We start from the raw sequence: 24,862 nt of genomic DNA on the forward strand, positions 1-24,862 counted from the left end.
AATGATGTTATGTCACATATGCTCATCAATTTTTGTGAAGTTCTGAGTTTTCGTTTAGGATTTATAGGCTTTTTAGTGCAACCGAGGGAACAGTTTGAGAATTCGTGAGTACGGTTTATAAACTGAGCAGACGAATTGCAAAACCGTCGCCACGGATTGTGTTTTTTTTCTCCCACAGGTGACTTCCCAGGCTCCGTAGTTTTCTTTTGTCAAATTTATTTTATACATTTCATGGTCCATATATTACAGCATACACAATTTGTTCTAAGTTTCACCCTTTTGTATAAATAGTGATGAAATTAAAAGTATAACACCTGTGTGTTTGCATCTAATAATTTTGATAGCATTTAATTTTTTTAGATTTGGAATATTTTCAATATGGTATTATACTTTAGAAATAGCAAATTGCGGTCTTATTCCATTTTGTATTATGTTAGGATTTTACAGATTTGAAAAGAAAGTATGTATTCAAATTGGCCTGTTCATGAATGAGAAAATAGTTTATGTAATTTAAAAGATCTAGCCATTGAATGCATTTTGTGCTAAAGCAATGATAAATGATCCACAGTTTAGCCTGTTGTGCTCACTGTGTGAAAAGATTTAAAAAACAAAACAAATGGTCTAAGTATTGAGAAACTGGTCCAATAGTGATTGTACGTACTTTGCTTGATCATACATTTCATGATCACAGGACACATAAACATGTAGGTGGTGTCACAAACTTTGCATATTACAAAACAATGTAAAAATGTTATTATACTTTTTATATTTATTCTTGGTTTATGATGCCCTTTCCCAACATAATTGCATTTTATATAAAAAATTACAATATTTTTACAATAAAATATTGCAACTTTATAATGGGTCTTATTCAGCAACTGATACATTTTTAACTGACTGATTTATAGTTCCCCACCGGTAACAATTGTGACCAAGAATAATTCTCATGCTTTCACTAACTTTAAATATTTAAAAGGCATGCAGTTTGTTTCTTCATGAGTTTGTAAATATATAAATATAAATATGTATAAATATGTCTGCTCACTTTGCTTTGAACAATGTGGTAATACATTTTTGAAAAATACAGATTTCCCATCATGTTGAAATATCTGGTTGTAAAGCTCTTATAAGATGATATAAATATGTATGGTTAATATTGCCTTTGTATCCAACAAATTAGTATTTAGCTTGATATTTAAAAAAAAAAAAAAAAATACAACAAAAATGACAATGTTTCATTTTTTAATCTTAAATTTTATTGAATTAACTATTTTATGTCTGATGGGTTAAGGAAAGGTATAAGGAAACACACTTTTTAATACTATGCATTTTTGCAAAACAGTCTTGAACAGCTCAAATGCAAATGACTGAATACATGGAAAGTCCTAAACATATGGCTACTTCTAAAATTATGAAAAATATAGATTTCCATTTTTATCCAGAAAGGAAACCTATTCACATATACCTTATTTCCTAAAGAAAGACTGTAAAGAAATGTGAATATATTCTCATTCAGTGTCCATCACTTGGACAGATTCATCCACAACATCCAGTGGTAATGGAATAACTGTTTTTGTGAGCACAGTAGTAGTGCCTGGCTTGTATCTGTAGGTGCCCTCCCTGGTGCATTAGAAGAAAGAGAGAAAATGTTTTTGAATGTTAAGAGATTTTATGAATAAATATGTGCAGTTGTAAACTCAGAAGGTTATTAAAAGAGAATTGATCAGGATGAGAGTTGATTAGGGGTATATTCCAGAAAGCAGGTTGTGCATAAGTTTACGTGGTAAATATATATACAAGTAAATATATAGCAATATAGTATATATAATGAAACCTTAACATTCGGTTTCATTAAAAATGTCTACAAATTTATTGTCTTTAGTAAATCCTGACAGTGTTTATTTTAACCCCAAAAATCTGGCCCTATGTTTACTAAAAAATGGCATAGAATAGTTCACAAGTAAGTGAATAGAGTGCTGCAGGGATGACATTTTGTAGGCCAAAACCCGGAAATGAGTTAGCATTTTAGAACTTCCGGTTCCACCGTCCTGAAGTCAATAGATTTTTAAAAGTTTTTTTGTTTGCCAGAAATAAGGTCTGTGGGTAGGGTTAGGATTAGGGTTATCATTGCATTTTTTTTTTTTTAAATGTACTTGTCTTGAAAAAGGCTGTTGCTAACAAGTGGCTTCGTGAATGGGACTACAAAGGTTGTCAGGGACATTAAATGTCATCACACTGTACTGGAAAAATCATCTACTCGCTAGTCGGAAGTTGTCAATTTGTTGGAAGCTAGTGATGGTGAAGCTGAGGTCCTGCAATGTGGTGTAGTTTGTTTATAGCCTTCTGACAATTGTATTTATAGGCTTCAAATTTAAAAGTTGTTAATTTGTGAAGATTATCATGATGAACAAAAAGTGTAAGAATCTTTTTTTCTTTTTTTTTTTCTTTTATTGTTCACAGAGCTTATTTTCTGCAATAATACAAAAAAGCCAATGAAAACATCCTACTGAGTTTTTGTTGAGGGAACCAGGGTGATGCTAACTTCTGGGTTGGCCAACAAAAATAATAATCACTGCAGAGCTCTATACTAGGATGTACCTTCCTGTATGAGTGTGTTCACAGTGAACATACTCTTGAGTTGACTGAACTTACTTCTGGCCTTACATTTACATTTACATTTATTCATTTAGCTGACGCTTTTATACAAAGCGACTTACAATTGCTATATATGTCAGAGGTCGCACGCCTCTGGAGCAACTAGGGGTTAAGTGTCTTGCTCAGGGACACATTGGTGTCTTACAGTGGATTCGAACCCGGGTCTCTCACACCAAAGGCATGTGTCTTATCCATTGCGCCACTACCACCCCCTTGTTTTGGAACCGATAACTGAGTAAGAAATGTAATCAACCAAGAGTTCGGGGTAACCCTGCTTTCTGGAAAACCCAGGAAAATGGATACATTGAACTAAATTCTCATTTTAAAATGATGAAGAATTAATGTTACTGCAATCTTCCACATTACACTGGTATCTTACCTCAATCCTTTCTGAACAGGCTGGTCATATCCCCTCAGATAATCCACAGCTTTCTCTGTGATCACACATAGGTCTACATTGCTGCCAGAACCCAGATCACAGAAGATGCCTGCAGTGATGGCATCTCTCACCAGCTGCTTTCCTTCCTCCATCTTTACGTTCCCAAGCGTTTATGTAGGTGTGGAATTGACAAGAACAAATACAGAACGTGTTTTTGGGAAGTGGGATTCAACAATAAAGATTACATTGAGGGTAAGAAGCAAAGAATAAAAAATAAATGTCAGATTGTAATAGAAAACAGGAACAAAATTCTTTAAATTCTGAAACAGGATGCAACAGTTGGATGACAGTTGGATGTTTAGCAAAAAACTAAATCTTTTTATTTTAAAATATGTTGATTATGTGCCGTAAATCATTAGTTTTATATTTTACTGTTCCAGTATTTACAATTATTCATTGGATTGTAGTTCATTTCCATATAAAAGTTGTTCTTTTACCTTTGTCTTCTTTTGTCAATGTTACATTGAGCTCAAATTTGATAAAAGGAAGATCAAACATGCTTGCTTGACACACGAGAACGATTGAGGTTCATTCATTGAGCTTCTGCAGGGACCAATGAGGTTTGTTCTCGAGCATCAAGCAAGTGTTTGGGTGTACTTCCCCTTTGAAGGGCCCTCAGGGGTCCGTAGACCCCTAGTTAAAATGCAAATGTAACTACAATAACAGCATATACAATACCATGTTGGAAAATATCAATAAGAATGTCTAAAAGTTGTCTTACCTCCATATTTGGCTTGTAACGATCTTCAAATAGAGAAATGGCAGCAGCTGCTCCAGACCCTGTAATATATAGTTTTGCTAAATAAGTGCAGAAAAAACATGCCTGATTGTGTTCATTCAAATAAAGGAGATAAAGTACCCATGGTAAGGAAAGGAAGCTTATCATAGGAACCATGAGGGTAGACGCTATAGAGCTGTGGGCCGTTAATATCCACACCTCCCACAATTAGAGAAGAACCAATGTGCCCCTGATACCTAAAAAAAAAAAAAAAAAAAGGGAAACAATCAGCCCTAGTCCTGGACCTGGATAAGCCCTTTAAGATAAACTAATATTATCAGTCAACTAGTGAGCAATATCTTAAATAAATAAAGAATTATGTATTTTGATGTATCAGTCATTTTGGTATAATCACTTAAATCAAATTGAACGACTATGACACTTTCACCTGAACAGCATCTGTTTGAGCTGTCGGGTCACCATGGCCACAAGAGGAGGTCGTCCTGTGCTCAGCGAATGCAGTTCTACATTTGAAGACATCATCTGAGTAGTGACCTCAGCATCAGCAGCAACACCTGCACCACAACAGCTATTGTGGTAAGAAGAACGAAAGAAAAAGAAAACAATAAAAACAGGCACTATAAAATTTTGTTTAGACAGAGACTTGAATAATGATGATGAGCAACCAAAAGATTCACTCACTAGATTTTGGGAGCTATGTAGTGGATTTTCATGCAGTTTTTATCAGCTACGACCATATCATCCGTGGCTCTGGTGTCTGCACCTAAAATCACTCCATCCTAAAATAAAATCCATTTATTTTTTGGTTTATTATAACTAAATAGTACATACCATCATATTAATTTAATATCGCTAAGTTTATTTGCAATTACTTGAATTACAATATAGACTTAAATGATATGGAAATGAATTACAACATAGACTTAAATTATAAATATTTAATCAGTAATTAACAACACAAATCATGCTTTGCAGTGTCAAAACAGACTTTGAATATCAGGCCAGCAATGGTGGTGCCAGTCTTCCTGGCGTTTGGTGCACTGTAACCCTTCTCTGATAAATTTGCTTCCAGAACAGCATTTCTATAAATGAATAAACAAACAAACAGATACAATACAATTAAAAGATATGGCATTATTAAGGTAGGCCTACTTTTTGTCACTATTATGTTGTTTAGGAGTAGGCCATGTTTACTCATTCATGTGTCAAAACACTTTGATGTGTTGCATATGTTTTGGCTTCGTTACAGTCAGCATATTAGCGCTTGGCAATCAATGTAAATTGTAGTAATGTCTTGATCATATTATTTATTATTTACGTCTTGATCATGTTGTTATAGATGTCTCACCTGCGTGTGTTCTCAAAAGAGAATCCTCCGGTCGGCGTCTTTGTCGATGTGTGTAGCATATTTCACCTGCACACTGTATAATATGTAAAGTATAGCTCTAACAATCAGCTTTGGGTAAAGCTCTTTCTGATCACCGCTTTTGAACGTTTACTCGCTTCAGCTTTACACAAAGAGTCGGTGCGTCAGCACTTTTAACGCCCCAAACTGCAGAAGTTCCTTCTTTCACTTTCACTTCTGACACATGATCGCTTCTCTAGGCCATTCAGTCGAATGAAGCAGTTACTCTAACCGAACGGTTAGGGGTTAGGCCTATTTGTGCATACAAATAGGTAGGCTAAGTCTATTTTCTTGTAAAAAAAAAGTTTTATTCTATTATTGATCTATTTAATCTGGCCAATTTAAGATGGAAAAATAGCTTACACCAATAAAAGCAATTTATGAGTTAGATCAAAAAGAAATAATAGACCCTTAATTAAAAATTCAGATTTAAGAACAGGTTAAAGAATTCTGAAAATAAAGAATGTTATTTACACATGCAGAAATTGGATCAGTTTGAATGGATAGAGCAGGTTTACAAACAGTGTAGATTTGAATGTCATAACAGTGTTGTATAATTGGGGCATTATAACCGTATAATTTGACCCAGCGGTATAAAGATAAATAATAATGGCCCAAGAACTGATATGTAACGCTGGGGAATTCTAAATATGCAGGAGCGTTGGATCCAATTGCAGTCAATAATATTTATTAACAAATCAATCAAAAAACACAAGGACCAGAACATCTGAGAACAATGAAAACAAGAAATTTAGCTGCAAGCAGCAATTATCGGGGCCAAGCGCGAAGACAATAAGACATGCCAACATGGCTGGGTTGTTGCCTAACCCCAACTGCAACAATGAGAAATTAAAGATGATTTTAGGCAAAATGGCTGAAAAATCATATATTTAGTAACTAAAAATATGATTTACAGTTTCTCAATCGATTTGGTACATTTCTCCAAACTCTAACAGCTCTCAAAACAGTTAACACAGCAAACTAAACACACTCTTATGTTGGCGAAACAATTAAGTATTCACTGCACAATGAAACACAGCATTTTATTCTAGTAATGCATTTATTAAAATTCAATATTAACATCAAAACTAAAAGTGTGTTCTCTGTTGATTTGATAACAAATTCAGCTGAAGATACACAAAGAAATATATGAAAATACTTGTTTTTCCATTAAGTTCTTTAATGAGGAGTTCAGGTGTATAACAATGAGTTGTCACACCACAAAAAAATAGATAGGAGAATTCCTAAATTGGATTCAGGAAAGGAGAATATGGTGGAAGGAACACCATCCTGAAATGTGGGTGATTCTCAAACCACTCTCGCACTAGTGGTGGAATTGGACATTGTCCCAAACAACTACAAAATTCCACACCATTTTCTCCTGATCACCCTGCGGAAAAAGGATTTCATTGAGGAGGTTTAAAAAATGTAGGAGCCTTGCTGTGTTGTATGGTCCCAAGACAGCATTGTGTGCCACAACACCAGTTGTAGAAATTGTGGCACAGAGAGTGATGCTGCCTCCTCGTTGTCCAGGGACATTGACTGTAGCACGATGGCCAATCACATTTCTCCCTCTTCTCCTTTTTTTGTGAAGATTGAAGCCTGCTTCATCAATGTACAGGTACTCATAATGAGTTGCACTGCTATCCAACTCCAAGATTCTCTAGAGTAAAAAGAACACAAGGTACAATACAGTAAGTTAGTGTTTTACAGTAATGGCATTTGATTGCAGTCAATACTACTGTGAAACTGTTGCTGAAGTAGAATGATATAGTTACTTACCGGTTTTCCCTCTGAAATGTGCGGATAATTGAAGCCACTGTGGATCTGTTTATATTGGGCTGAACTCTCTGCCCAGCTTCTCTCAGTGAGAGACCATGATTTATGACATAAGTGTGGCTCTGATTTCATTTGAAACACGTGTACCTTATCCTTCCACCTCTCCTCCCTCCTCTTACACCTTGCCTTCCTCTTACACCTTGCTCTCCTCTTACACCTTGCGCTCCTCTTACACCTTGCCCTCCTCTTCCTCTGTCCATCTCTTCTTATATGTTCTACTCTTTCTCTTTCCACTATACCATTGCCCTCCAATCTATCCATCTCTTCTCCCTCTACTCCTCTATCTTCTCCTCTTCCTACATCCTCAGCTCTTCTTTCTCTTTCTCCTACATCCTCAGCTCTTCTTTCTCCTTCTCCTACATCTTCAGCTCATCTTGCTCTTGCTCTTGCTCTTTCTCCATCTCCATCTCCATCTCCATCTCCCTCTCCCTCTTCCTCTCCCTCTTCCTCTTCCTCTTCCTCTCCCTCTTCCTCTTCCCTGTCTACCACCTCTCACTCTTACACCTCTTCCTTTTCCACTGCTCATTCTTCTTCTTTTTATTGTCTTTTCTCTTCATTCATCTTCTTTGTTGTTTTTCTCTTCCCCTTTTGTAGTTGTTGTAATTAAGACAGATGTGTGAACAATTAGGAAATTGCCTTTTTCTGTGTTGAGTGGATTACTAACTCATCAGATATCAATTTGGGTTAATTGAGGACATAAGGTGTGCAACTGATTATTTTACAATTCACAGAGTTTTGTTTGTTGTGTTTTGAAAATGGTACAAAAATGCTTGTGATCTTTGTGAAGACCAATGAAAAAGCTGCAAATGTTTTTCCTGATATATTAAAGATTTGGTTGGCTGTATGAACTGCTGTGATAACATTAGGGAATTTTGTGCACAGTGTTTTGAGAAAATTATGCTTTTGATTTGTAATTTGTATGAAATGAAGGAGAATCTGTTTAGGACAATTACAAAGTGTACAGATCACTGTGTTAAATGTTTTGAGAGCAGTTACTTGAGTTTGGAGAAATGTACCAAATCGATTGAAAAACTGTAATGGATTATCAAGACACATACAGAGTTTTGTAACAGTACACCAATGCATTCGTAAAGTGTTGCATTTAATATCATGATATTATAAAGTAATTAATGGCAATGTCCTTGTTTTGTTCTATTATAGCGCCACCAAGTGGCGTAGTTCCACCGCTTTTTTTATGTGTTCTCAGAGTGAGCCTATACATGTGTGTGTCAAATTTGGTGAAAATATCTCATTTTGTTTTGGAGTTATAGACATTTATATGTGTTACGAACTGCTCCGACACACGAAGGTTGAGATCCAAGTGCAGCTTTAATTAAGAGGCAATCCAGACACGTAATCCAATATACAGGCAATAGGTCAAAACACAGGTAGGCCGTCCGTTCGTCCAAACAAACAAAACAGGCAGGGGTCAGAGGCAAAAGAGTTATCCACGGAACAGGCAAAAAATCCTAAAACCAGGGAAAATGCTCGGAAATGCAGTGCAACAACATACAAACCTTCGCAGTGAGTGAATGAGTGAACATGGTATAATAGGCTGAGACTAACAGGGTAATGAGACACAAGTGAATGCAATCAGTGATGATCAGTCCAGGCAGTGAGTTATGGGAAACGTAGTTTGTGAGGGAGTGATAATAGTCTGGTGACCGTTACAATATGTATGAGCCATTTTTCGTATCTCCGGACCAGTAGGTGGCGCTGCACCGAAACGCAGCATGTAGCCTCAAGTACCAAGTACCGGAACATGTACCAAGTTTGGTGTGAATACGTTAAAGCGTTGCGGAGATACACCCGTCAAAACTGTCACTTTGTTGAACTGTCACTGCAAAACTCTATACACAAATCCCTTCATTTCTCATTGCCTAAACCATGTTGTCATTTAGAAAGCACTAGCATTCAATATTGTTCACTCCAGTCAGCACAGCTTCAGCTCAGTTTGTACATAGATAGATAAAAGCGCCAGAGTCAGTTCATTCAGTTTTAGAACAATGGATCCAGAAAGACATGAAGGAAGAGGTCGAGGACACTGGAGTGGAGGAGGAGGAGGAGGAGGAGGAGGAGGAAGGTGGAGGTGAAGGGCAAGGAGACAAGTCTCGGATGAAATTTGTGCCACTCTAGTTGCCCATGTCCTTGTCCATGATATGACAATGAGGGAGGCTGGGCCAAATTTGAGTCGATTCACTGTCACCTCGATCAACCTTCCGGGAGAAAAACAGGTAGATGTACTTCAGACTGCTCTCTACTGTATTTTTTGAGAGCTGTACTATGTGCTGTTACTACACATACATGTACTGTAGCTGTTGCACTATACTAGCACTACTGTAAGTACTTGCACTAATGCATCAAAATGCCTCACATACAGATAGAGTTTTCTGAATGCTTCCATTTTGTAAAAAGGATGTTACAGTTACAGTAATCAGTACTTCTATTTTTCTAGGACACAGAGACGATGAAATGGAAGAAGCCTGCCAAATATTTCAGTTGATGCGTGCTAGCGGGAAAAAGGCATGCAAGAGGATTTTACCCCTCTGCCTGGCTAGGGCCAATATAGCCTGTGATGTGGACGAGATTCTCTGGCCTGTCCCAGACCAAAGACGGGATGCTGAGGCGGAATAAAAAAAATGTTGTGTGTGTTGTACTATGTAGTACATGAATGAATAAAAATGTGCCAATGTATCCATTGGTTGTGTCTTTTGTGTTCATCATGTGAAAAGGTTTGTGAGGAGGGGAACCACAAGCAACATAACTTACCAGTTTTGGAAATGTTGTGTTGAATTTATTGCACCAGTGTGTTAGACTATGTTGTAATGTGTGTGTTTTTGAGGGCTTGTGTGTCCTGTCTGAGGGCAAAGTTTGGTTTTTCAGCAAGAGTGAATGGTTTTGAGTATAGAGAAAATATGAAAATATGATGTTTGGGGAATTGGGTGAGACGTTGTGGATTTGTGTTTACTGTTTTGAGAATACGAGGCATAGTTTCAAGAAATGTGTTTAAGCAATCGAGAAAAACTGTAAACACTATAACCAGGCTTTTGAAGTAAAATTTCAAAACCATATCATTTATCAAAAGAGTAGATAGGAGTGGAGGAAGAGGTGAAGGAAGAGGAAAAGTAGGAGGTGGAAGATCAGAAAGAGCAGTAGGGAGTGGAGGAAGAGGTGAAGGAAGAGGATGAGGAAGGTGAAGGGGAAGGGCAAGGCCAAAGAGACAAGCAGTGCCACTCTAGTTGCCCATGTCTTTGTCATGGATCATGGAACATACCAAATGATGTTAAAGAAGGGAGTTTGCAACTAAATGTAATTTACTTGAGGTTCTGACAAAATATTCTATTTAAATGTTATAAATGAGTCTATTTATAGGCTAAATGTCTAAAATGTTATTAATTAGTCTACTAAAAATATGTAGGCCTGTTAATTTAAAGAAATTAATTGTGTTCAAAATAGTTTAAAATGAATGAATGAAGACTCGTTTCTTCCAGACTTTTTGAAGGAATCTCTTGAATGAATGATTCAATACTTTATTTTTCTTTTTTACAATTGCTAACAAGCGTTTATCAATACTTAAAGTACTTTTTCTTAACTCTTAACACACCTACATCACACAGCTAGCCAAATAGTTAATTTTCTCACCAAAACCACATTGTTAAATACAAACTCTAAATTTCGAAACACTAAAACCCTTTTTCTCAAAACACAGCAAACCCGACTCAAATCGAATCACTCGGTCAAAACACTAGCACAAATTTTCTATCCATTATGAAATCACAGCGCAATGTCTGTCAAAATACTAACAATTGATGGCATTGTGAAAACTGCATTAGGGCTCGCAAGTCCATGGCGTGGGCAGAGTGACAACTGACCAAGGTGGAGCCTATAGAAGTAATTCAACACAAAAGGTCAAGCAATATCCACACTATCATTATGAGATTTATTTTTCCACAATACATAACATTTCAAACCATCTATACAGAAAGTCATACTGTACTGCATGTATTTTCAAAAAAGTACTCATTGTTTCAAGAGTTGGTTGAAAATCATGCTGTAATACATAATGCTATAAAGCTATATAATGATATAATGCTTTAGTCTTTATATCCACAATGAGTAAGCCAAAGGCAACAGTGACAGGTAAAGAAAACTCCAGATGTAAATACTGAGAAAAAACCTTGGGAGAAACCAGGCTACATAGCTACCAATTCTCCTCTTGCTATATAGTCTGAACATTTGGAACATTGTCAATGGTAGTTACTATCTTGATTCAGGTGTTAGGTTCAAGTTTAATTGTGCGACAGTGAGTAATATTGTTTTCTCTGTGGCCCAGATGATGAAGGCAGTGGCAGCTGGGAAGTGTGCTGAAGTGCAGTCATTCCTTGTGTCACCCCATCCCACACCGTCTGTGAAGTCCATTGTGGAAGAGACTGGGCATCATCATTCTCAACATAACTTGGCAGGACAGAGCTTCTGTGGTAAAGATAAATATAGTTTAGGAACTGATACCATAATAATTGTATCCCCTCTACCTTAGTGGTCCGTGTACTTTTTTATCATTTCATTTCCTGTTTGGAATGGAATAACGAGAAATGAAAACAAGCTCGTTTAGTCTAGTTTTTTTAGTCTAGTTTAAAAAACGAAAAATTAGATTTTGGCTCGATTTTTCATTTTTCGTTTGTGGTTTACAAATCGGTTTATGGGTTCGATATTTCATTTGCACACGTGGGCGGCGCTGAAACGCCCCTTTCATCTGATTGGTCAAAACGCTCCGCCTTCAGTATGCTACGAGCTTTTCTTTCGAGGTGGCAGGCAGGGGTGCGTTTCCCGAAAGCATCGTTAGCCAACTATGGTCGCAAGTTCCGTCGTTATCAGCATAGTTCAACGAGTCGGTGTTTCCCGAAACCATCGTTCCAACAAACATTCGCAAACAGCATCGCAAAGTTGTGTGGTTGGAACGACAGCTCTCGAGCTGTGGTTAGAAGCATAGTTTCTAGATTGCATGACATGTGGACTAAATAAATCCGAATCTTGAGCAAAATAAGCAAGCTGTCATTCAGTACAACCTGTGTCTTTTATTTAGAATACATACAAATGTTTTAAGTCTTTGAGTTCTCTTACGAGAGGTCTCTCGTACTTGCGTAAGTATCTTACGTTAGGGGAAAACCTCTTTTCCTCGAGATATTGAAGCCAAAAATTATCGTTAATTTTGCAATAATGTAAAACGCATTGCAGCAGCATGCAGACCATAGACTGTAAAAAAATATGGACGTAGTGTCCGTGACGTCACCCGTAGGTTTCTGAAGAGCATTTTTGAAGCCTAAAGTGGGCGGAGCCGGCCGTCGCCATCTTGGCCTCGCGTCACTCCCGGATAACAGAAAATGGGCAAAGAGGCGGGGCGGGTGGGGAGGTAATGCTATGCTATATGCTACTGACAGTACCAAGTCTGCGACTGCACAGGGCCTCTAACTAAAGTGACAGTTGATGATGTAAAGCCAATTAAAAGTTCCTGTTTTTGCCCTTCGAAATATTATAATAGTTAAAAGACATGGCAACAAGTGAGACTGTGTATCGTGATTCTGTACTATTCTGCTAGTTGAAAATGTATATGCAGTAACTATTACTCTGAGAGAGTGTGTGTGACAGTGATTTATGTGCATACATGTCAGTCACTCTTTTTTTATAGTGTATGGTCCGTCAGCGCGGCATCGCTCGTCAAGTTCGTAGAGAGCTTATTCAGTCCATTTTAAATTCTGATTTTGGCCGCCTCTCAAATGGGTTAAACCATAGATATATTAACGTTACCTATGAAGTTCAAGTAAATGCGCTGGAAATCCGCGCTCATGTAAGGATGTGCATTTATTGCATGGACGGAGAAAGCGCCGACACCTGCAGGTTTTAATCTGACGGTACATAAGCATATTATAATCTATCTGTTCCGTGAGAGCAGAACAAACGAGCCTTTATTGACGTTTTTAAATCTGAAAACTCCAAAAAGCAACAAAATTGTCAGACATCCATTAGTGCATGTTCACAGAGGAAAACAACTGAAATACAGCGCTGTATACAGCGTCGATACTCGACGACAACGACGGAATCCAAAACCATGGGCGAAGTAATGGGTGTATTAAATTGTATGAAATAATCCCGAAAAAAAGCACAAACACTGCAGATATGGCAAGTTCAGCAACTAACATTTGCTGAGGTGAAGTGACGGCTAGACTAACAGCAGACAAACGGCTTGCATTGACATCAGCGGCAATCCACCTGTCACTCAAGTGGACACACCCTTAATTATGCAGAACTTTAAATATTAATCAATTAAACGGATGAGTTATAAAAAAATTCACCCCCCTCACAGTTGTCATGAAGGGCAAAATTAGCTGTATAGACCAAAGCCACATACAGACACCAGGCTGTAAACACGTTTTTTTATGCTGTAAAATTTGGCATTTTAACATGGGGGAGATACAGATTTGACTCACTTTTGACACCAGCCTCAAGCGGCCAGTCAACGAATTGCAGTTTAACTCACTTCCGTGTTGGTTTCAAGAGAGAGACGGGGAGGTTGCCGCGTGATGCAGACAGGGGCGAGACAGCTCGCGTGCCCATTGGCTGCTCTGCGGCAACTGCACCAGCCTATCGATAGAGGCCCCTCATGACGTCAGAACCAATGAGGGTGCGTTCGCTGAACCACAGCTCGGCCAGTCATTAGGAAGGAACGATCTGGTCATTCGCTTCCTTAGAGGAGCTAAGAGGCTGAACCCTCCCAGACCTCCCTCAGTTCCCGTTTGGGACCTTTCCACGGTTCTGGAAGCCATGAAAGGTGCCCCATTCGAGCCAATACAGTCAATAGACCTGAAACTCTTGTCTTTCAAAACAGTGTTTCTTCTGGCTCTCGCTTCAGTGAAGCGCATAGGGGATTTGCAAGCGCTCTCAGTGAGCGTGACGTGTATGGAGTTTGGGCCTAATCACTCGAGAGTCACACTCAAACCAAAGCACGGATATGTTCCTAAATCCCTCAATACACCGTTTAGGGCACAGGTGATCTCCCTGTCTGAAGAGGAAGGGGACGCAGGCTTCCTTTGCCCGGTCAGGGCGTTAAGGGCCTATGTGTCTCGCTCATCTGTTTTCAGACAGACGGAGCAGCTCTTTGTTTTGTTCAGCGGACGTTCTAAGGGACTAGCTGCGTCAAAACAGAGTCTATCCAGATGGATAGTTGATGCTATAGCGCTAGCTTACACATCCAAGGGCCTGCAATGCCCGATAGGTGTCAAAGCGCACTCCACAAGAGGCATGGCCTCGTCGTGGGCTTGGTCCAGTGGGATTGCCTTGCAAGATATCTGTATGGCGGCAGGCTGGGCCTCCCCGTCTACATTTATAAGGTTTTATAACCTCGAGGTTCCCGCTTTGCAAGCTAGGTTGCTCTCGGTTTATTTTTCAGTATTGCCCGCCCGATGCTATCAGCTCAGGATGCTGAAACTGCTAGAGCGTCGATCACTGATCGTCTGTATACTTCTGTGGGCAGTGCGTAAGTCCCCCATATTTATCAGTCCAGGCCGAGTTCGCCCTGGCTGTGTGGAACACTTGATATAACATGCTCTTATCAGAGCTCCATATTACAGGAATGATGCTATTCTAGCCCCTCTTCCCGGATTCTCTGTGAGTCCCTTGTGATTAGGCACTGTATGAGCCCCGGGCACCTGCCCTTGGGACTTTAGTGTTATGTCTCAAGCACGCACGGCGTTTTACATTGTGTTCCCCTAGCGTAAGATACTTACGCAAGTACGAGAGACCTCTTGTAAGAGAACGTACTCGGTTACTAACGTAACCTCGGTTCTCTCTAGAAGAGGGAACGAGTACTTGCGTATCTTGCCGTGCATGCGTCATGTTCTGATTCGCTTCAGCGATGAAAAACTGACCAAACCAGCCTCTCTGGGCCGTATTTATAGCCCTAGCCCCACCCGCTTTCGGCGGGACATGACGTAATGGGCGCGAAGCACCCTCATTGGTTCTGACGTCATGAGGGGCCTCTATCGATAGGCTGGTGCAGTTGCCGCAGAGCAGCCAATGGGCGCGCAAGCTGTCTCGCCCATGTCTGCATGCTGCTGCAATGCGTTTTACATTATTGCAAAATTAAGGATACTTTTTGGCTTCCATATCTCGAGGAAAAGAGGTTTTCCCCTAGCGTACGCAAGTATATCTATAGTATATATTGGGCGATTGTATATCTGTTGAAGTTATTAGTGGCGATCGGTTCGGAGGTGAACGCCGTAAGCGGAGCTCACATGTACACCCGGGAGGAACTCCTTTTATTAATCCCGTATCTTCCGAATGTTTGTTCTCAAGTGCAACTGCCTGAAGATTGCAAAGAGCTTTTAAGGAATTCTAGGACAAGGACATGGAACAGGATTTCATCGAAGAAACGAGGATCTAGAGGTGGGGTGCGACAGAGATTAAAAAGAAGAGGCCATAAACCTCCTTTACCTGTAATCACCCTCTCAAATGTACGGTCCCTAAGAAGTAAAACCGATGAACTGCTATTGAAAGCGAAATATGACAGCGATTTCAGACAAAGTAACTTGATATGTTTTACTGAGACCTGGCTAAAGGATGGAATACAGGACATCGACATAAGTGGATATACAATGATAAGAGCGGACAGAAATGTAGCCGCATCTCAAAAAGCAGTTGGAGGAGGTCTGTGTATCTATGTGGATAATAGGTGGGCCACTCGATTTCGTATATGTGAACAGGTATGTACTCCGGATTATGAACTCTTGTCAGTGGCTTTTAGACCTTTTTATCTTCCCAGGGAGTTTGGGCAAATAACAATTATTTTAGTATATGTTCCTGGACCGGATCATGTGAAAGCCGGGAACAAAATAGCAGAATGTTTTAATGAAGCACTGGCCCACTCACCTGAGCAACCAGTATTGATTCTGGGGGATATGAATTCATGTGATCTGTCAACTTTTTTACCTGCTCTACATCAATATGTTGGTTGCCCGACTAGACTCTCGCGTATCTTGGATAAATGTTATGGCAATATTGCCGAAGGATACAAAGCCATCTGTCGCCCCCCTCTGGGGAAGTCGGACCACAATATTGTACATTTATTTCCCAGATATCGGGCTAAGATTAAACGAGAGAAACCGACTGTGAAACAAGTACATTTGTGGACTGAACGGAGCAAAGAACAACTGAGAGACTGTTTTGAACAGACGGACTGGCAATTGTTTTTTAATGCTAATGACAATGTTCATGATATCACTGAAAGTATTACGTCCTACGTAAATTTTTGTGAGAGCAACTGTGTTGAAACAAAAACTGTATGTATATACCCAAACAATAAGAATTGGTTTACAAAAGATTTAAAAGTATGCCTCAATGAGAGGAAGGTAGCCTTTACGACGGGGGATAAGGTACTAGATAGAGAGAAAAATAGAGAACTTAGGGGGAAAATTAAAAGTGCTAAACTAGAATATAAAAATAAAATTGAAAGTAAGTTCTATAAGGGTAATGTAAAGCAAGCTTGGGAGGGACTGAATGTGATGATGGGAAGGAAGGGAAAGAAAACGAATCCCATTCAATCTCATAATGCATCTTTTGCTGATGAACTAAATGTATTTTTTGGCAGATTTGACACTGGTGAATGTAGCACTGAGGTTGATAGGATCTGTTCTGATATCCCCTTATATGAAAACATTACCCTGGAAGAACATGAAATTGCATACTGCTTGTCCCGCACAAAATTAAATAAGGCACCTGGACCTGATGGGTTGAATGGGCGTGTACTAAAGGATTGTGTTTATCAATTGACCGGGGTCTTTACACAGTTATTCCAGCTTTTGTTAAATACACGAATAGTACCAAACTTATGGAAGGTATCCACAGTTGTCCCAGTACCCAAAATTACAGGAGCAAAAGGGTTAAATGATTTTAGACCAATATCATTAACATCTGTTTTGGGGAAATGTATGGAAAGAGTAATTATGCGGCACTTAATGTATTTCGTGAGTGATGTCTTGGATCCATTGCAATTCGCATATAAAAAAGCAAGAGGTACTGATGATGCAGTTTTAACATTATATAATTCGGTTGCTGAGCATGTACAATTAACTTCAAATTATGCTAGAATTTTGTTTTTAGATTTTACATCAGCTTTTAACACGATGAAGATTCACATTTTAATTCAGCGACTGATTGATTTGGGGGTAAATGGTGGACTTATCTGGTGGATTAAAGATTTTCTATCTAATCGCCCGCAAAGAGTGGCTATTAATGGCAAATTGTCTGGAATTATCACATTAAATACAGGAGCCCCTCAGGGAGCAATTCTATCACCAATACTATTCTCTTTGTACATTAATGAGTATAAGATAAAAAATGAGGGGTTTAGTCTCCTTAAATATGCCGATGATATGGCACTTGTGGGTCTTATGAAAGTGGGAGATGTTGGTAGTGCTTCTGTATATTATGAACATGCTGAAGCACTTTTTGAGTGGTGCCAGTCGAGTGCACTGGTGATAAACACAAATAAGACAAAGGAGTTGGTAATAACTGGAGACAAGCGTAATATTTTGGGGTTGGAACCTGTAGTACTAAATGGAAATCCAATAGAATTTGTCAGTAATTTTAAGTATTTGGGGACATATATTGATGCCCAACTTAATTTTTTTGAAAATAGCATCTGTAAGAAGGCTCACCAGAGGTTACATCTAATTAGGAGGTTGAACCACTTTGGTGTGAGCAAGATTATACTCGAAATGGTTTATAAAAATTTTGTGGAAAGTATTCTGGTTTTTAATATGACATCATGGTATGGTAACCTGACTGTTGTGAATAAAGCTAGACTGTCCAAGATTGTGATTGAGGCAAGCAAAATAATTGGCAAGACACAGAGACACTTGAATGATCTTTATTGTGGAAAAGGTAAGGAAAAGGCTTTAAAGATAGTAGGGGATGTTTCTCATCCTCTACATAGCAAGTTTCAACTGCTGCCGTCTGGAAGACGTTATAGGCAACCACGAGTAATTAGGAAGGTTTACCAATTATCCTTTGTGCCAAATGTTGTCAAGATTTTAAATGGTAATGATTGATGTGTGCTTTGTTTATTACATCCCCCCCCCCCCCCCCCCCCCCCCCTTTTATTGTACTTAATGTGTTATGTGTTGTTGTACTGATGTGAAGCCAGAGACAAATTTCCACTACGTGGACAATAAAGTAAGTAAAGTAAAGTAATCGTTCCCTCTTCTAGAGAGAACCGAGGTTACGTTAGTAACCGAGTACGTTTTTCAAGAGATTTAAATCACCGTTTTTGAAGAGTGCGCATGTGCGAACGTGCTCTACTAAGTAAGAGTACGACTACGAGCCTATGACCAAATCTGGAAATAAAGCAAAATAACTGAGAAAAATTTGAAATAGTCCTCAGGTGCCATGTCTGTAATTTATATTAAAACATCTTGCATTAATTCGATCTCAAACAGTTTCATTAAAATAAGTTATTACTCCAACACGTGCGTGACGTCATAAACCAACGTGGTTGAACGACCACTTTGCGACAATATGGTTTCGGGAAACAGTCATCACTCATCATGATTAGATAGTTGATTTCTTAAACAATGCATCGTACTATGGTAGTTAAGCAGCGAGTTACGTCGTTGTTCGGGAAACGCACCCCTGAATAAGAGTCAGTAGCCTACGAGTACGGCACTGACAAATGCACTTTAATAAAATTATGTCTGAAACCACCACTCACTGTTAACTACGCACACTATTTTAAGCAGAAATATGTTTCTGGTCACGTAATTCGTGCTGCTGCGACTTTGCAAGCGACCCCATTAATGTGAGCCATAGTATATGACAGATTATTTTAGCATGATGTATTTCCCATTGATAAATACAGAGCAAATTAGTTCCGTCACTTTGGATAAAAGAGAAGTGGAAAAAAAAACAATAATTGGCTGAACGTTACCATGATATAACATTTACCACCCTGGTCTTTTATTTACATCAAAAGGCAAGGCAGGTAGGCGTGTGTGACGTATAAATCATTTTGAAAATTGAATAGAAATAAAGATTATATTTATGAATGTATGCATGTGTAGCCTACTAAGTTCACATGAAAAGAAAGAGACAGAAAAGAGAGAAGCTAGAAGTGAACGTACATTAGACAAAATTAGCAGAGTTTGGGATTAATTAAAATCATGTTGGTTGAAGAGCACAGTATACCTTTTACATGTTATTAGTTTTATTATAAAACTAATACAAATTTATTACATACTGAATTGGTCGATGTTTCCTTTATTATGTTGGCTTGAAAAAGACAGCATATATTTAAACATTATTATTATGTATTATTATTATGAGAAATTGACTCTGCCTATAACTTTAATGCTTCACCAAACTCAGCTCTGACCTTCAGACTGGTCTGACTCGCTTATATCTTTTCTAACTAGTAAATGGTCAGACTGACTTTTCCAAAAAATCCATTGACTTGCATTATCTGTGCAATGAAGGCTTAATGCTGTCCACTAGAGGGGGCGACAGGGTAATAAGTCTTTTCTACTCTCTTTGCCTGTTTTGCATCAGTTTAAATGACAAATAATTGCATGAATTTCATTCATAAATAGGTCATATCTGTGTATGTGAACAAATTTGTTTTCCTTTCAAGTAGGCTATTGCCTACAAATTATCCTGCTTTTTGCAATGGCTTGCCATACTGCCCAGAATAAACAATATTTTCTCCACACGAGATGTTTAAAAACCCTGCATGTAGTGTTTGTGAAGACGAGCGCATGTCTTACAAAGGTTCCAGTTCTGTTTGGGCTATTGTAGTTTGTAATGCTTGTTATGTTCCTAAATTTAGATAGTATCTATCTATCTATCTATCTATCTATCTATCTATCTATCTATCTATCTATCTATCTATCTATCTATCTATCTATCTATCTATCTATCTATCTATCTATCTATCTATCTATCTGTCTGTCTGTCTGTCTGTCTATCTATCTATTTGTCTGTCTGTCTGTCTAACTATCTATCTGTCTGTCTGTCTGTCTGTCTGTCTGTCTGTCTGTCTGTCTATCTATCTATCTATCTATCTATCTATCTATCTATCTATCTATCTATCTATCTATCTATCTATCTATCTATCTATCTATCTATCTGTCTGTCTGTCTGTCTGTCTGTCTAACTATAACACACCACCTTTTTTAAACTGTTATTTAAAAAAGGTGGTCTGCTATATTTCACAAAGGAAGCCCATTTGTGCGGTCGTTGGTGTTATACGAGAATGACATTCTGAATATGAGCCTACTGTAAAATTAGCTGGCTTAAATAAACCATGTTAATCCTATATATATATATATATATATATATATATATATATATATATATATATATATATATATATATATATATATATATAACCACTTGAGAAATATATCTAAATATGTATCTAATTTTCTCATCTAATGATTTTCCTTCTATGTGGTTTGGCCTTTGTATTCTTGTAAACTTTTGGGATAAATTTTTCAGACTTTTTACATACTATGGTTTACCAAAATCATATGTGTAGCATGTTTAGTCTCTATAAACTCCAATCTTCATCCCCCATTTGTTAATTTACATCACATTTTGCTAACTTTATGACGCATTAGTATTATAAGCATCTTTAAGATTCTTGTGTTAAACATCCAATCAAATTACATGTTCAGAGGCCTGCTCGAACAATGGGTCTTAAAGAAATTTCCCTCCAAAGGAAAACAGTTCTTATTGGCTTACACACCTCCAGAGGGTGTGACATCTTAACGCTTTAAAGATTACTGATCACAAGATCAGCTCCTCTTCTTCATGTTCATGTTTTCGTCGCTTTTTGTTTCGCTTCTTCAAGCTTTTGTTTTCTTCAAGTTTGTTTTGTCTACCTAAGTTCGCCCTCTCTCTGCTTTTTGTTTTACGTCTTGCCTCGTTTTAGTCCCGTGCTCATTCATTCCTACCTACGAGTGAAACGGACTTAAACTGAGTTTCCGGCAACTCCGCTTACGAGTAAACCATTTGAACTTCCCGCGGACGACGCGCTCCTGAGAACCCGGAGAACGCTTCCAACTAACGGACACACCAAAGACAGACACACGCATTCTCGTTCAGCCACAAAGTACCATGCAAGTATTATTTCTATCGAGATTTATATGCGTTTAAAGGGATACTTCAGGATTTAGCATTAAGCTTTGTATTAGTAGAAAACCTGTAGTATTTTCGAATGACCATGCTTTCCACCCTCATATCCCTCTGAGACGAGAGATTTTTTTCCTTTTTTTGTCTAGAAAAAATCCTCCGATGACGCAAAAATCGTCATTTTGCGTCATCAGAGGATTTTTGGGCCAGAGACTAAAGACTACAGCCAATAGGAGGGGCTGTCCCGCGTGTTTTCAGCCCACCCATAGGAGGTGGGATCTCACTCACAGAATGTACACAGTGTCAGCCGTCTTTCTTTGGAAGCTAAGCAAGCAGGCTCTTGTTCTGTGGAGAAAGCTGAGAGCTGACCATCCTCTTTTTCCAGGACATGTCCGGCCGTCCAGATCGTCCAAAATGTCCGGGATTCAGAAAACTTTTGCTTTCTGCAGTCGCCATTCATTGTTTACATGCACACCTTTTGTTTCAGTCTAACTGAATTCATACCGAATGATGAATCTGAATGTAGTGTTTACATGAACGCTAAACAAGTGATCGGTTGATGTGCGTTTTAACATTGCTAAGAAAATTCCCGCTCCTCTGTGAGAGATACGAGACCGGTGCGTCTCACACGCTCATCAGTAATCACGCCACCGGCCTCGCGTCGTTGTCCCGCGGCCCTAGTCTCGTCCTGCTCGCCACAGTAAACATAATGAATTGCGACTGTAGAACGCAAAAGCCAAATCCCGGACATTTTGGGCGATCTCGAAATCCCAGGCAGACTCGTCACACTCACTAGTAGCCTAGCGCTCTCTTACCGGTCTCTTGGGGGTGGCCTTCTAGGGCAGCGAAGCAAGTGCATTCTGGGAGTTGTTGTCTTTCATCCACATAAGCCAAAAATAAATTTTCTGGCTTTTCTCAGTCTAGAAAGCTCCAAATTCAAAAATAATTTCACATTTCTTCTACATAAATGACCCATTTTAAATACTAGAGGTGGGAATCTTTAGTCACCTCACGATCCGATCCGATTCCGATTCTGGAGGTCACGATCCGATTCCAGATCGATTCTTTATCTACTTTCCCCCCCTTATTAATTCATTAGTTTACATAAGTAATTAAGTACTTTTTTTTATAATTACTAATTTAAAAAACAGTTGTATTTTAAGAATTTTAAACTTATATAATTTCAAACCATACAAGCAAGTAGCAAATAATAAAGAGGAGCATAGAAACATGACAAACAACAAACAAAGAGTGCTTTCAGTATTTAAGATTATCTGAACATTTTCCATTCAAGAACTGTGAGTGATTTTTCTTCATCGTACTTTTGTATTTTATGTCCTATGACATAGACTGCGGGAGATCTATTAAGCTGCATTCACGCTCGGATCTCTTTTGAAATATAAGAAGTAGGCTAATGTGGTTTAGGGGTTGCACGACTACTGATTTCTGCTAGTCGATTTCTTATCAAAACAATACTCGAGTTACTCGACTACTCGTGGTTCATGCTACTGTAAATGAAAAGACATGAAATAGCTAGATCTTATCAATAAACATTTATTAATTCATAGCCTAATGCAACAATTACATAAGTAAACTCTCAAAACATTATAATTATGACATTTAATTTTTAAATTTTCATGTAACAGTCTAAAGCCAAATAAATAGCCGTTCTTGCCTTTCATTTCAGACGTCTGCTTCTAGGGGCCGTTCACATATCGCGTCTTTTTCGCGCCCAAGGTCGTTATTTCAAATGTAGGCGTGCGGCGAGCGCGCTCATAATGGAAGCAACGTGGTGCGCTAGTTTTTCCAGGCGGGTTTTTCCTTCTCATCTCCAGAAATATATCTAGTAGTAAAGCTAATGCAAGGGCTAGAAACCAATTAATCCTTTGCTGATACTTCTTCGTCGTCATCATGGAGAGCGCAGTTCACGGTTGCATAGCAACGACAGACGCCATGGGAGTGCAAGCGCTTGTAGGAGACAGCGGCCGTGCTTTCCACACGTTTTTAGACGCAATATGTGAACGGCCTCTTGCAGAGTTGGCCAATTACAATATCCTTGATGAAATACTTCCACACATCTGACGTGTGGTGTCTGTTGGTGACGTTCGCCATTTTTAATTAATTTATGGTTAATGGTCGCTCGAGTAGTCGATTGTTTCCGACAGCGTCGACTAGTGGTTGAAGTAGTCGATCTATCGACTACTCGACTAGTCATGCAAGCCCTAATGTGGTTTGTCCTGTCCGTTTAATCCCTTGCTTAAGACATAACTGGCTGTGTTTACGTTCATTTTGCACAAGTATATTAAACCACTTACACGGAGTCGCACAGCCGCTTGCGCGAGCAGTCTTCTATACAAACAAAGCGCGCGTCAGCATTTAAAATTGAAAGCAGCCTTCTGTTAGTGAGATTCATATTTTAAATATCTAAGTCCACTCTATTCCAAACCACATAAATGTATGACTTCGTAGAGCATTTGTAAGGAAAATACAGACGGGCGAGACAGCACACTTTAAGTGTAACATCAAAACAAGCGCGCGTCTCTCACAGCGCATCCTGTGCAATGAAGCCTGTGAATGTCCTTGTAATTCGCTTCAACCTTTCCGAACTTTATGAAAGATTATTTTACGGAAGGTTCGAGTTGTGTACGTGTGTGATGAATTGTTAGCAAGCAGAAGACGGGTGTTTCTAAAGCAAACTCAGCGTCATTGCACATCTGGTAAAAAACTAAGCTCAGAATCGATTCTGAAATTCTCAGAATCGATTCTGAAATTCTCAGAATCGATCCAGAATCGTTGGAGAGAGAATCGCGATGCATCAATTTTTTTCTCCCACCACTATTAAATACACATTCATCTTTCCAGAGGTGAAGTATCCCTTTAAAGGAACAAGCCGACTTCTTGGGACTTTAGCTTATTCACCTTATCCCCCAGAGTTAGATAAGTCCATACATACCTTTTTCATCTCCGTGCGTGCTGTAACTCTGTCTGACGCACCCACCACTAGCCTAGCTTAGCACAAAGACTGAAGCTAGCATACTGCTCCCAATAAGTGACAAAATAACGCCAACATTTTCCTATTTACAGGTTGTGATTTGCATAGTCACAGCGTGTACGAATAACAAGGTCACATGAGACACAACCATCTTCTAACCGTATACATACTGGGAACTATATTCTCAGAAGACGAAGCACTGCTACTTCTGCGGAGTGATTTACTCCAATTCTGAGCGAACTCTGGTCCTCACCACGGGGCTTCTCAGGCGCGGCGAGCAAATCACTCCGCCCAAGTAGCAGTGCTTCGCCTTCTGAGAATATGTGACCATGTTATTTGTACACGCTGTGACTATACAAATCACAACATGTAAATAGGAAAATGTTGCCGTTATTTTGTCACTTATTGGGAGCAGTAGGGTCAATTTATTTATTTATTTTATTTTTTACAGATTGGGCTTTGGTCGGACTTGGGCTCATTGAGCTTTTCTCCTTTCATCGTGCCCATAATATACGTGCAGAGCGCAGGCTACTGTATGAAATATTGTTATATTGATAATATTATAAATATGCAACGCAATATGCGATCACGCGAGTAATGCGGCGCGTGTGCAAG

The 24,862-nt window shown here is 38.8% G+C and overlaps 1 protein-coding gene across 1 annotated transcript; it reads right to left on the bottom strand.

Annotated features, from left to right (window-relative positions):
* Window positions 1-1,233: 1,233 nt before the first annotated feature.
* On the bottom strand, window positions 1,234-5,391 carry psmb10 (proteasome 20S subunit beta 10). The gene is made up of 8 exons (XM_082186802.1): window positions 5,182-5,391; window positions 4,822-4,915; window positions 4,515-4,612; window positions 4,261-4,401; window positions 3,954-4,069; window positions 3,816-3,874; window positions 3,035-3,186; window positions 1,234-1,620 (listed from the first exon to the last, which is right to left on the bottom strand). The coding sequence occupies exons 1-8, from the start codon at window positions 5,238-5,240 to the stop codon at window positions 1,509-1,511; spliced, it is 831 nt and encodes a 276-aa protein (XP_082042928.1). The 5' UTR covers window positions 5,241-5,391; the 3' UTR covers window positions 1,234-1,508.
* Window positions 5,392-24,862: the final 19,471 nt, after the last annotated feature.

Source organism: Leuciscus leuciscus (genome assembly GCF_965113295.1).
Source record: "Leuciscus leuciscus genome assembly, chromosome: 12".
Taxonomy (NCBI): domain Eukaryota; kingdom Metazoa; phylum Chordata; class Actinopteri; order Cypriniformes; family Leuciscidae; genus Leuciscus; species Leuciscus leuciscus.

Excerpts from the sequence above, each read along its gene's own strand:
- psmb10 (XM_082186802.1), bottom strand. The coding sequence starts at position 5,240 with ATGCTACACACATCGACAAAGACGCCGACCGGAGGATTCTCTTTTGAG. Across the intron at positions 3,187-3,815 it reads GTTACAAGCCAAATATGGAG|ATGGAGGAAGGAAAGCAGCT; the intron begins GTAAGACAACTT and ends GGGAACGTAAAG. Across the intron at positions 1,621-3,034 it reads CCTGTTCAGAAAGGATTGAG|GGAGGGCACCTACAGATACA; the intron begins GTAAGATACCAG and ends CTAATGCACCAG.